We start from the raw sequence: 14427 nt of genomic DNA on the forward strand, positions 1-14427 counted from the left end.
ACACCCAAATCTCTCTGAACACTAACATTTGAAAGTTTCTCACCATTTAAAAAATATTCAGTTTTTCTATTCTTCCTACCAAAGTGAATAACCTCACATTTCCCCACATTATACTCCGTCTGCCACCTTACTGCCCACTCACTTAGTCTATCTATATCCCTTTGCAGAGTCTTTGTGTTCTCCTGACAGCTTATTGTCCCACCTAGCTTTGTATCATCAGCAAACCTGGATACATTACACTCGGTCCCTTCATCTAGGTCATTAATATAGATTGTAAATAGCTGAGGCCCCAACACTGATCCTTGCGGCACCCCACTAGTTACAGCCTGCCAACCTGAAAAAGGTCCGTTTGTCCCTACTCTCTGTTTTCTGTCTGTTAACCAACCCTCTATCCATACTACTATATTACCCCCAACCCCATGAGCCATTAGATGACACTCTATTCTAAATAGTGAGTGTTGTCAGGCTGTTCGACTGTGGGGGGAAACACAGTCAGCCCAACCTATTCTTACCCAGTATCTACATGCACACTTCCAGTAGGGATCAGTGGATAACTATAAGGAGTGGGAACCCTGGCCGAATTTTAGGGTTCCTGATGCCGAGGATCAGCACCTTCAGAAGAGGAGGGACGAAAGTTAGGAGAGAATAAATATTAAAGAGAAAAACAAAGGAAGACTTGCATTTATATAGTGCCTTTCACAACCTTAGGACATCCCAAAGTGCTTTACAGCCAATGAAGTACTTTTTGAAGTGTAGTCACTGTTGTAATGTAGGAAATGTGGCAGCCAATTTGCACACAGTAAGCTCCCACAAACAGCAATGTGATAACGACCAGATCATCTCTTTTTAGCAATGTTGGTTGAGGGATAAATATTGGCCCAGGACACCGGGGATAACTGCCCTGCTTTTCTTCAAAATAGTGCTATGGAATATTTTACATCCACCTGAGAGAGCAGACGGGGCCTCGGTTTAACGTCTCATCCGAAAGACGGCATCTCTGACAGTGCAGCGCTCCCTGAGCACTGTACTGGGAGTATCAGCCTGGATTGTGCGCTTTGGGATGGGACTAGAACCCTTCACCTTCTGACTCCAAGGCGAAAGTGCTGTCCACTGAGCCATGGCTGAGCCAGAAACGAAATTTGTTCATTTTGGTGTTCTAATCACATTCTTCCATTCCACAGCCAAGTTCCCTCATCTCCTGGTGAGTGCGGCAGGTGAACTGTCCCAGACATCCGGGCAGAGCATCCTAAACTTTGGGCACGTTGCTATTGGCAGCACGGTTGAGAAGTATATGGAGATTTCCAACCACTCGATAGTAAGTATTTCTGGACAAGACCCGGGGAATCATTGGTAGGAGATGGTCAGGACTTTGCTCTGTTCTGTGCCACCATTCTTGCTGCAGTTGCAGCATTTTTGTTTCTTCAACAAGAATGGCCTACTCCTGCTCCTATCTTCTATGTTTCTATACTAGATGCAGGAAGGATGTTCCCGATGGTCGGGGAGTCCAGAACCAGGGGTCACAGTCTAAGGATAAGGGGTAGGCCATTTAGGACTGAGATGAGGAGGAATTGCTTCACCCAGAGAGTGGTGAACCTGTGGAATTCTCTACCACAGAAGGCAGTAGAGGCCAATACATTAAATATATTCAAGAAGGAGTTGGATATATTTCTTAAGGCTAAAGGGATCAAGGGATATGGGGAGAAAGCAGGACCGGGTACTGAATTTGGATGATCAGCCATGATCGCATTGAATGGCGGAGCAGACTCGGGCCGAATGGCCTACTCCTGCTCCTATCTTCTATGTTTCTAAGAACAACTTGTATTAATAAAGCGTCTTTAACGTAGTAAAGTGTCCCAAGGCGCTTCACAGGAGCGATTATCAAACAAAATTTGCCACCGAGCAACGTAAGGAGATATTAGGACAGATGACCAAAAGCTTGGTCAAAGAGGTAGGTTTTAAGGAGCATCTTAAAGGAGGAGAGAGCAGTAGAGAGGCGGAGAGGTTTAGGGAGGGAATTCCAGAGCTTAGAGCCCAGGCAGCTGAAGGCACATCCGTCAGCGGTGGAGCGATGTAAATCGGGGATGTGCAAGAGACATCCTAAATATCTGGTAATTTCCATGCTAATGAAGATGAGGGATGCCAGCGCTGGAGAATGGAATGCGCTCCCACTTTGTGCACCCAGTGCCAATCTCAAATACCCCCCGGCCAGGTAGGGTATGTGATAGACACATAAGAAGATAAGAATTAGGAGCAGGAGTCGGCCATTCGGCCCCTCGAGCCTGCTCCATTCAATAAGATCATGGCTGACCTTCTACCTCAAATCCACTTTTCCGCCCGATCTCCATATGCCTTGATTCCCCTTGAGTCCAAAACTCTATCGATCACAGCCTTGAGTATATTCAACGACTGAGCATCCACAGCTCCCTGAGGTAGAGAATTACAAAGATTCACCACCCTCTGAGTGAAGAAATTTCTCCTCATCTCAGTCTTAAATGGCCGACCACTTATCCTGAGACCACTTATCCCTAGTTCTAGACACTCCATCCAGGGGAAACAGCCTCTCTGCATCTACCCTGTCAAGCCCTCTCAGAATCTTATATGTTTCAATAAGATCACCTCTCATTTTTCTAAACTTCAGAGCGTATAGGCCCAACCTACTCAATCTCTCCTCATAGGACAACCCTCTCATCCCAGGGATCAAGCTAGTGAGTAAACACAGAGTAAAGGATTGTATGTTGCCTCCCTGGTGCCAGGGTTAAGGATGTCACTGAGCGGCTGCAGGACATTCTGATGGTGGGAGGGTGAACAGCCAGAGGTCGTGGTCCATATTGGTACCGACGACAGGTAGAAAGAGGGATGAGGTCCTCCAGGCAGATTTCAGGGAGCTAGGAAAGAGATTAAAAAGCAGGTCCTCAAAGGTAGTAATCTCTGGATTACTCCCCGGGTGCCACGCACGATTGAGTATAGAAATAGGAGGATAGAGCAGATGAATGTATGGCTGGAGAGATGGTGCAGGAGGGAAGGCTTCAGATTTCTGGGATGTTGGGACCTGTTCTGGGGGGGGGAGTGGGGACCTGTACAGGCCGGATGAGGTTGTATCTCAACAGGGCCGGAACCAATAACCTTGCGGGGAGGGTTTTAAACTAAGTTGGCAGGGGGATGGGTACCAGGATGTAACATTAGAAAGGAGAAACAAAAGGCACAAAGAATTGGGAGAGACGGATAGCACTAGAGTAATTATGTGGGATCAGACTAAGAGAGAACACAGGATGGTCTAAGATAGGTTTACAGTGTATGTACGTGAACGCACAAAGCATAGTAAACAAGGCTGGTGAGCTGCAGGTGCAAATAACCACATGGGAATATGATGTCATGGCAATGATGGAGACCTGGCTCAAAAAAGGGCAGGATTGGGTATTAAATATTCCTGGATATAAGGCGTTCAAGGAAGATAGGGAAGAAAAGATAGGAGGTGGTGTGGCAGTATTGGTAAGGAGAATGTTACAGAATGCTGGAGAGAGAGGGGATATCCTGGAGGGGATCAAGAAGGGAATCTATATGGTTAGAGTTAAGAAATAATAGGGGTGCCATTACACTACTTGGTGTATTCTATTAGACCACCAACTGGTGGGAAAAATATGGAGGAGCAAATTTACAGAGAAATTACAGAGAGATGCACAACTATAGAGTAGTGATAATGAGGGACTTCAACTATCCTAATATAGACTGGGATAGTAATAGTGTAAAGGGAGGGGGAAGAATTTCTGAAGTGTGTTCAGGAGAACTTTCTTGATCAGTACGTTTCTGGTCAACGAGGGAAGGAGGCATTGCTGGATCTGGTGCTGGGGAATGAGGGAGGCCGAGTGGAGCAAGCAGTAGGTGAACATTTAGGGAACAGTGATCATAGTATCATAAGGTTTAGATTAGCTATGGAAAAGGACAGGGAGCAATCTAGAGTAAAAATACTTAATTGGAGGAAGGCCAATTTCAGTGGGATGAAACGGATCTGGCCCGGGTAAATTGGAATCAAAGATTGGCAGGCAAAACTAGTGGAAGAATGGGCTGCCTTTAAAGAGGAAATAGTTCGGGTACAGTCAAGGTACATTCCCACTAGGGGGAAAGGCAGGGCAACTAAACTCAGAGCTCCTTGGATGATGAAAGAGATAGAGAGTAAGATGAAGCAGAAAAGGAGCGCGTATGACAGATATCAGGTCGAGAATACATCTGAGAACCAGGCTATATATAGAAAGTTCAGAGGAGAAGTGAAAAAGAAAATAAGAGGGGCAAAGAGAGGGTATGAGAATAGAATGGCAGCTAACATAAAAGCGAATCCAAAAGTCTTCTATGGGCATTTAAATAGTAAATGGGCAGTAAGAGGAGGGGTGGGGCCGATTAGGGGCCAAAAAGGAGACCTACACATGGAGGCAGAGAGTATTAAATGAATACTTTGCATCTGTCTTCACCAAGGAAGAAGATGCTGCCATAAACATAGTGAGAGGAGGAGTAGAGGAGATACTGGATGGGATAAAAATTGATAAAAACAAGGTACTAGACAGGCTGGCTGTACTTAAAGTAGATAAGTCACCAGGACCGGATGGGATGCATCCTAGGATGCTGAGGGAAGTGAAGGAAGAAATCCCGGAGGTACTGGCCATAATCTTCCAATCCTCCTTAGATATGGGGGTGGTGCCAGAGGACTGGAGAATTGCAAATGTTACACCATTGTTCAAAAAAGGGTGCAAGAATAAACCCAGCAATGACAGGCCAGTCAGTTTAACCTCGGTAGTGGGGAGGCTTTTAGAAACGATAATCAGTGACAAATTAACAGTCACTTGGACAAGTGTGGATTAATTAAGGAAAGCAGGCACGGATTTGTTAAAGGCAAATCATGTTTAACCAACTTGATTGAGTTTTTTGATGAGGTAACAGAGAGGGTTGATGAGGGCAGTGCGGTTGACGTAGTGTACATGGATTTCCAAAGGCATTTGCTAAAGTGCCACATAATAGGCGTGCCAGCAAAGTTGAAGCCCATGGAATAAAAGGGACAGTGCAGCATGGATACAGAATTGGCTAAGTGACAGGAAACAGAGAGTAGTGTGAACGGTTGTTTTTCGGACTGGAGGAAGGTATACAGTGGTATTCCCAGGGTCGGTTCTAGGACCACTGCTTTTCTTGATATATATTAATGACTTAGATGTGGGAGACAGGGCACAATTTCAAAATTTGCAGATGGCACAAAACTTGGAAGTATAGTGAACAGTGAGGAGGAGTGTGACAGACTTCAAGAGGACATAGACAGGCTGGTGTAATGGCGGACACGTGGCAGAAAAGTGTGAAGTGATACATTTTGGTAGAAAGAATGAGGATAGACAATATAAACTAAAGGGTACAATCCTAAAGTGGGGTGCATGAACAGAGAGGCCTGGGGGTATATGTGCACAAAATCGTTGAAGGTGGCAGGGCAGGTTGAGAAAGCGGTTAACAAAGCTTACGGGATAGAAACATAGAAGATAGGAGCAGGAGTAGGCCATTCGGCCCCTCGAGCCTGCTCCGCCATTTAAAGTGATCATGGCTGATCATCCAAATTCAGTACCCTGTCCCTGCTTTCTCCCCATATCCCTTGATTCCCTTAGCCTTAAGAAATATATCCAACTCCTTCTTGAATATATTTAATGAATTGGCCTCAACTGCCTTCTGTGGTAGAGAATTCCACAGGTTCACCACTCTCTGGGTGAAAAAATTCCTCCTCATCTCTGTCCTAAATGGCCTACCCCTTATCTTTAGATTGTGACCCCTGTTCTGGAACAAGAAATGTCATCGAATAGTATAGATGCAATTAAGGGGAATCTGGAAAACGCATACCACGAAGAAGAGAATAGAGGATTATGCTGATAGTTAAATGAGGAAGGATGGGAGGAGGCTCGGGCGGAGCGTAAATGCCGGCACGGGACTGGTTGGGCCGAATGGCCTGTTTCTGTGCTGTATACCCTATGTCATTCTATGTTATATGTATAATCTGTAGTGAGCCAGTTCGATTCAGGCATTAGCAATGAAGGCAAATGCGCATTGCACATTGCCTGGGCTGCATGCGGGGGGCGGGGGGTGTCCTAGAGCCCATGCAGTGGTCGCGAGGCGAGTCGGGGAGGGGGGGATGCAGGTGTCGGGGGGGGGGGAATGAAGGGGGGAAGAGAAAGGGGGAGGGGGAAGAGGGGGGGAGAGGAGGGGGTGGGGAGGGGGAAGAGAAGGGGGAGAGGAGGGAGTGGGGAGGGGGAAGAGAAGGGGGGAGAGGAGGGGGTGGGGAGGGGGAAGAGAAGGGGGAGAGGAGGGGGTGGGTGTGGGGGAGGGGGAGAGGAGGGGAGGGGGATGGGAGGGAGAGGAGGGGGAGGATAGGGGGGAGGGGGAGGATGGGGGAGAGGGGGAGTGGGGAGAGGGAGAGGGAGGAGGGTAGGGGAGAGGGAGGGGGTAGGGGAGGGGAGGGAGGAGGGGAGAGGGGAGGGGAGTGGGGTAGGGGGAGAGATAGGGGGCGGGGGGAGAGGGGAGGGGGCGGGGGGGGAGAGGGAAGAGGGGGGCGAGAGGGGAGAGGAGGGGGGGAGGGGGTGAGAGGGAGGGGAGGGGGAGAGGGGAGGGAGGGAGGGGGGAGAGGTAGGGGGAGAGGAGGGGGTAGGGGAGAGGTAGGGGGAGGGGGTAGGGGAGAGGGAGGGAGAGGGGGAGGGGGAGAGGGAGGGGGAGAGGGGAGGGGGGAAGAGGGGAGGGGAGGGGAGTGGGGTAGGGGGAGAGATAGGGGGAGAGGGAGGGGGCGGGGGGAGAGGAAGAGATGGGGGGGAAGGGGGGAGAGGGGGAGGAGGCGAGAGGGAGGGGAGAGGGGTGGGAGGGGGGAATGGGGGAGGGAGAGGGGAGAGGGAGGGGGTAGGGGAGAGGGGGGAGACGGGGAAGGGGAGAGAGGGGGGGAGACGGGGAAGGGGAGAGAGGGGAGGGGGGAGGGGAGGGTGAGAGAGGAGGGGGAGAAGGGAGCGGGGAGAGGAGAGGGGAGGGGGGAGGGGAGTGGGGGAGGGAGGGTGGAGGGGAGCGGAGGGGGAGGGGGGAGAGGGGAGGGGGGAGAGCGAGGAGGGGAGAGAGGGAGGGGGTAGGGGAGAGGAGGGGGGAGGGGGAGGGGGAGAGGGAGGGGGGAGGGGAGTGGGGTAGGGGGAAAGATAGGGGGAGAGGGGAGAGGAGAGGGGAGAGGAGAGGGGAGGGGAGGGGTAGTGGGAGAGAGGGGGAGAGGGGAGAGGGAGGGAGGAGAGGTGGAGGGGAGAGGGAGGGGGAAGGGAGAGGGGAGTGGGAGAGGAGAGGGGAGAGGGATCCTGGGCTTCATCAATAGAGGTATAAAGTACAAAAGTGTGGAAATTATGATGAACCTTTATAAAACACTGGTTAGGCCTCAACTGGAGTATTGTGTCCAATTCTGGGCACCGCACTTTAGGAAGGATGTGAAGGCCTTAGAGAGGGTGCAGAAAAGATTTACGAGAATGGTTCCAGGAATGAGGGACTTCAGTTACGTGGATAGACTGGAGAAGCTGGGGTTGTTCTCCCTGGAGCAGAGAAGGTTAAGAGGAGATTTGATAGAGGTGTTCAAAATCATGAGGGATCTGGACAGAGTAAATAGAGAGAAACTGTTCCCATTGGCGAAAGGGTTGAGAACCAGAGGACACAGATTTAAGGTGATTGGCAAAAGAACCAAAGGCGACATGAGGAAAAACTTTTTTACGCAGCTAGTGGTTAGGATCTGGAATGTACTGCCTGAAAGGGTGGTAACGGGAGACTCAATCACAGCTTCCAAAAGGAGCTGGATAAGTACCCGAAAGAAATTTTTTTGCAGGGCTACGGGAAAGGGCGGGGGAGTGAGACTAGCTGAAGTGGTCTTGCAGAGAGCCGGCACTGGCTCGACGGGCTGAATGGCCTCTTACTGTGCTGTAACCATTCTATGATTCTATGAAAGCTCCCTCTTGACACTGTCCCATCAAGCACTGCCGAGTCAGGTATAGGTGCAAAGTAAAGCTTTAGTAAAGCTTTTTACGCAGCGAGTTGTTATGATCTGGAATACGCTGCCTGAAAGGGCGGTGGAAGCAGATTCAATAGCAACTTTCAAAAGGGAATTGGATAAACACTTGAAGAGTGAAAATTTGCAGGGCTATGGGGAATGAGCGGGGGAGTGGGACTAATTGGAGAGCTCTTTGAAAGAGCTGGTACAGGCACCATGTGTCAAATGGCCTCCTTCTGTGCTGTATGATTCTTTAATTTTCATCCATTAGGCACTGCCAAGCCGGCAGAGACTGGGTTAATTGTAGGTTCAGGTTGCCTCTACACTGTCCCATCAAAAACTCCCAGGTCAGATGCAGCATGGGTTAGATTAAAAAAAGAAAGACTTGCATTTATGTAACACCTTTCACACCCTCAGTACGCCCCCACTGTGTTTTACAGCCAGTAATAGCACAGGTTATGGTAAAAAACAGAAAGACTGCTATTTATATAGCATGTCAAAGCACTTCACATTGAATAAATTACTTTGAGGTGCAGTAACTGTTATGTGAGCAAACATGCCAGCCAATTTGCCAATGGAAAGCTCTCGCAAACAACAGAGATGAATGATCGATTAATCCATTTTTGCCAGTATTGGTTAAGGGAGGAACTTTGGCTGGGACAGTGACGGAGTTCCCTCGACACAAACCACATCAAGCCGTTCCAGGTCAGATGTAACACAAGTTAAATCCTTTGTCAGTCAGATTATCGATATGGCCTGTTTTATTAAAATACTTCCTCTGTGAAGTGGATTAAGATTGCCTAGGCTCATTTCACTGAAAACCCTTAAGAATTACATGGAGTTTACAGCACAGAAACAGGCCATTCGGCCCAACAGGTCCACGCCGGTGTTTATGCTCCACGTGAGCCGCCTCTCACCAATGTTACCTTTAAGCAGCGCGCACAGCGCTCTGGATGACCCGCGCAAACCGGCTCACCGGCTTTTAAATGGAAAACCGCACACGCACGAATTTTGAATGGCTGCGCAGCCTGTTAAAGGGGCCGCGCGGCCCGAAAAAATCAGTAGGAACATTGCCTCGCACCCCTCCTCATCTAACCCTATCAGCATAAAACTCCTATTCCTTTCTCCCCCACCCCGTGTCTCATTTGAAGGAGGGCGCCTCCGCCTGTGTGTTGCTGCTCCCTGTGGTGTATGGCGGCAGTGCGAGCCTAGTTTACACAGCCTCCGACCCAGAAACCAGAATGGCAACAAACAAGCTGACACGCTTTTAATGGCGAGACTCCCTTTTTAAGGTGAAATTACCATCTCCCCCACCTCGAACGTCCCCCCCCCCCAGGCTGTTCACTTTCCAAGTCACTGGACCAAGAGCTAATTTTGTTATTGCAGCATTAATATAATTGGAGCCTGAGTGGCTCTCAGCAGTCAAGCAGTGCCACCAACTGGCATGTCTGAGTTACTGCGATTTTTTTGGTAAAACTGCATGTTGAAATTCTTTTGCGAAATGTAATTAATCTCGATGAAATTTCTTATTGCAAAAGCAATAAATTTGCCACAAAAGTTAAGTAGCCTACAATGTTAATAACGTACCTGTATTCTATTAATGCTATGTAATTCAATGTAATATGTAATATATTGAAACCCTGCTGTGCTCTCTCACTGACTAAAGCCTTACAGATAGTTAACGTTGATTTACCATCTTGTGTGCCGCTCTATTATTATCTGACACCCCAGCGCAGTACTGTGGGAGCGCTGCACTGTCGGAGGTGCCGTCTTTCGGATCAGACGTTAAACTTAGGCCCAGTCTGCCCTCTTAGGTGGATGCAAAAGATCCCACGGCCACTCTCTTTCTCTTCTCTGTCTCTCTCTCTTAGGCAGTCCCTCGGAACCGAGGATGACTTGCTTCCACACTAAAAATGAGTTCTCAGGTGACTGATGAGTCCAATGCGGGACCTACAGTCTCTGTCACAGGTGGGGCAGACGGCGGTTGAAGGGGCGGGTGGGTGGGGTGCTTGGGTTGACGTGCGCTCCTTGCGCTGCCTGCACTTGGCTTCCGCTTGCTCCCGGCGAAGAGACTCGAGGTGTTCGGCACCTTCCCAGATGCTTCTCCTCCACTTTGTGCAGTTTTGGGCCAGGGATTCCCAGATGTCGGTGGGATGTTGCACTTTTTCAAGGAGGCTTTGAGGGTGTCCTTGAAGCATTTCCTCTGCCCACCTGGGGCTCTCTTGCCGTGCCGGAGCTCCGAGTAGAGCGCTTGTTTTGGGAGTCTCGTATCGGGCATGCGGACGATGTGACCCGTCCATCGGAGCTGATCGAGTGGTCAAAGCTTCGATGCTGGGGAGGTTGGCCTGAGCGAGTACACTGACTGTCATAAATCGCAACTTCTTCAAGAAGTAACTCAGGAAGTACTACTGAACGGCCAGCTGAGGGCGGCGCCCGAGCAGTATAAATACTCAGGCGTGGGCCCAACTTGGCCAGAGACAGTCTGGAAACAGGACGCTAGTGGCTACTAACTAGACCTCCATGTTTTATTACAAGTCGATTAAAGCCTTGTTTTACGTACAACCAAGTGCGTAGTGAGTCTTTGTTATGTCACTGACGTTGGTGCGGCTATCCTGCCAATGGATTTGCAGGATCTTGCGGAGGCAGCATTGGTGGTACCTCTCTAGTGCTTTGAGGTGACTGCTGTACATGGTCCATGTCTCTGAAGCATAAAGGAGGGCGGGAATCACTACTGCTCTGTAGACCATGAGCTTGGTGCCGGGTTTGAGGTCCTGGTCTTCAAACATTCTCTTCCTCAGGCGACCGAAGGCTGCACTGGCGCACTGAAGGCGGTATTGGACTTTGTCATCAACGTCTGCCCTTGTTGACAGGCTCCCGAGGTATGGAAAGTGGTCCACGTTGTCCAAGGCCTCGTCGTGGATTTTGATAATCGGGGGGCAGTACTGTGTGGCGGGGGCAGGTTGGTAGAGGACCTTTGTCTTACGGATGTTTAGTGTAAGGCCCATGCTCTGGTACGCTTCGGTGAAGGTGTTGACGATGCTTTGGAGTTCGACCCCCGAGTGTGCACAGATGCAAGCGTCGTCTGCATACTGTAATTCGATGGCAGAGGATGGGACGACCTTGGATCTAGACTGGAGGCGACAGAGGTTGAACAGTTTCCCGTTTGTTCTGTAGATTAGCTCCACTCCAGCGGGGAGATTACTGAGGGTGAGATGGAGCATTGCAGCAAGGAAGATCGAGAAGAGTGTTGGTGCGATGACACAGCTTTGTACGTGACCCACAGACCCACGGCCACTATATCGAAGAAGAGCAGGAGAGTTCTCCCCGGTGCCCTAGGCCAATATTTATCCCTCAACCAACATCACTAATAAACAGATTAGCTGGTCATTATCACATTGCTGTTTGTGGGAACTTGCTGTGTGCAAATTGGCTGCCTTATTTCCTACATTACAACAGTGACTACACTTTTTTTTTTAGAATCTACAGTGCAGATAGAGGCCATTTCGGCCCATCGAGCCTGCACCGACACATATCCCACCCTATCCCCGTAACCCCACGTATTTAATCCCCTAACACTAAGGGTCAATTTTATCATAGCCAAATCAACCTAACCTGCACATCTTTGGACTGTGGGAGGAAACCGGAGCACCCAAAAGTTCTTCAACACCTGTTAAAAATTAAATATTTTTCTGACTGTTGGGGAGTGTTCAGTGCTACAGCAGCTAATAAGAACCTACATAACCAAGACTAACTTGAGCATCTGCTGCTAAAACTGGAGAAGCAGAGGTTTTTCTCCTTGAAGCAGAGAAGGCTTGAAGTGATATTTACTAGTCCTAGCCCCTTTAGGGCTACCCCGGATCAGGTGTATTTCTCAAGATGTTCACTTTCAACTAAAGTTTGAGGTAGCCGAATCCTAAAGACTCTTAATTGGGTCTAAAGGTTCAGACATACGAATTAGGAGCAAGAGTAGGCCTCTCGGCCCTTCAAGCCTGCTCCGCCATTCAATAAGATCATGGCTGACCTGATCGCCCGCGGGAGGCCTGCGATCGGAAAATACGGGCCAATGTGGATAAATGTGAAGTTATCCACTTTGGTAGAAAAAACAGAAAGGCAGAGTATTTCCTAAATGGTGAAAGATTGGGGAATGCAGATGCTCAAAAGGACCTGGGTGTCCTTGTACATGAGTCACTGAAAGTGAATGTGTGGGTGCAGCAAGCCATTAGGAAGGCAAATGGTATGCTGGCCTTCATTACAAGGGGATTTGAGTACAGGAGTAAAGAAGTCTTACTCTAATTATATAGGGCCTTGGTGAGACCAGATCTGGAGTACTGTGTACAGTTTTGGTCTCCTTACCTAAGGAAGGATATACTTGCCATAGAGGGAGTGCAACGAAGGTTCACAAGATTGATTCCTGGGATGGCGGGACTGTCGTACGAGAAGAGATTGAGTAAACTAGGCCTGTATTCTCTTGAATTCAGAAGAATGAGAGGGGATCTCATTGAAGCATACAAAATTATTACAGGGCTTGATAGGATGGATGCTGGGAGAATGTTTCCCTTGGCTGGGGAGTCTAGAACCAGGGGCCACAGCCTCAAGATAAAGGGTAGGCCATTCAACACTGAGATGAGTCATAGAGTCATAGAGTAATACAGCACGGATAGAGGCCCTTCGGCCCATCGTGTCCGCGCCGGCCATCAAGCCCTGTCTAATCTAATCCCATATTCCAGCATTTGGCCCGTAGCCTTGTATGCTATGGCATTTCAAGTGCTCATCCAAATGCTTCTTAAATGTGAGGGTTTCTGCCTCCACAACCCTTTCAGGCAGTGAGTTCCAGACTCCAACCACCCTCTGGGTGAAAAAGTTCTTTCTCAAATCCCCCCTAAACCTCCCGCCCTTTACCTTGAATCTATGCCCCCTAGTTAGTGACCCTTCTACTAAGGGAAAAAGCTCCTCAGCATCCATCCTATCTATGCCCGTCATAATTTTGTACACCTCAATCATGTCCCCCCTCAGCCTCCTCTGCTCCAAGGAAAACAAACCCAATCTGCCCAGTCTCTCTTCATAGCTGAAGCGCTCCAGCCCTGGTAACATCCTGGTGAACCTCCTCTGCACCCTCTCCAACGCGATCACATCCTTCCTGTAGTGTGGCGACCAGAACTGCACACAGTATTCCAGCTGTGGCCTAACCAGTGTTTTATACAGCTCCATCATAACCTCCTTGCTCTTATATTCAATGCCTCGGCTAATGAAGGCAAGTATCCCATATGCCTTTTTTACCACCTTATCCACCTGTTCCGCCGCCTTCAGGGATCTGTGTACTTGCACACCCAGATCCCTCTGACCCTCCGTCTTGCCTAGGGTCTTTCCATTCATTGTGTATTCCCGTGCCTTGTTAGTCCCCCCAAAGTGCATCACCTCGCACTTTTCCGGGTTAAATTCCATTTGCCACTGTTCCGCCCATCTGACCAACCCATCTATATCGTCCTGCAGACTGAGGCTACCCTCCTCGCTATTTACCACCCTACCAATTTTTGTATCATCCGCGAACTTACTGATCATACCTTTTACATTCATATCCAAGTCATTAATGTAGACCACAAACAGCAAGGGACCCAGCACCGATCCCTGTGGTACCCCACTGGCCACAGGCTTCCAGTGAGAAGAAATGTCTTCACACACAGGGTGTTGAATCTTTGGAATTCTCTACCCCAGAGGACTGTGGAGGCTCAGTCATTGGGTATATTCAAAACAGAAGTCGATAGATTTCTGACTAGTAAGGGCATCAAGGGATATGGAGATAGGGCCGGTGAATGGAGTTGAGGCAGAAGATCAGCCATGATCTCATTGAATGACGGAGCAGGCTCGAAGGGCCGAATGGCCTACTCCTGCTCCTATTTCTTATGATCTTAATGCTTTCACAGCTATTTCATAGTTAGGTTTCTAAATTTCCAAACCTAGTTTGTCATTATTAAAATAAGGCCACAATGCTTTCATTTTTCTGAATAGGTTATATGGCTTATTCCTTCACAGGCTAAGAGCAGATTTGATAGAGGTGTTCAAAATCATGAAGGGTTTAGATAGAGTAAATAAAGAGAAACTGTTTCCAATAGGTGAAGGGTCGATAACCAGAGGGCACAGATTTAAGGTGATTGGCAAAAGAACCAGAGGCGACAGGAGGAAAAACCTTTTTATGCAACGAGCGGCTAGGATTTGGACTGCACTGCCTGATAGGGTGGATACAGATTCAATAGTAGTGTTCAAAAGAGAATTGGATAAATGGTTGAAGGTGAAAAAATTGCAGGGCTATGGGGAAAGAGTGGGGGAGTGGGACTAACTGGATTGCTCTCCGAAAGAGCCGGTACAGACACGATGGGCCGAATGGCCTCCTTCTGTGCTATAGTATGACTTCT

The 14427-nt window shown here is 48.9% G+C and overlaps 1 protein-coding gene across 3 annotated transcripts in view; it reads left to right on the forward strand.

Moving 5' to 3' along the window:
- The window catches only part of cfap65 (cilia and flagella associated protein 65), a 217141-nt gene that overhangs the window by 65972 nt on the left and 136742 nt on the right, over positions 1-14427 (forward strand). For all 3 annotated transcript variants that reach the window (XM_085986795.1, XM_085986797.1, XM_085986796.1), the window contains exon 7: positions 1182-1315. In XM_085986795.1, coding sequence (XP_085842921.1) covers positions 1182-1315 — 134 coding nt within the window. The remainder of the gene's footprint in view (positions 1-1181; positions 1316-14427) is intronic.

This window comes from Somniosus microcephalus, chromosome 4 (genome assembly GCF_052327205.1).
Source record: "Somniosus microcephalus isolate GS21.2 chromosome 4, FLI_Smic_1.0, whole genome shotgun sequence".
In the NCBI taxonomy this organism is placed as follows: domain Eukaryota; kingdom Metazoa; phylum Chordata; class Chondrichthyes; order Squaliformes; family Somniosidae; genus Somniosus; species Somniosus microcephalus.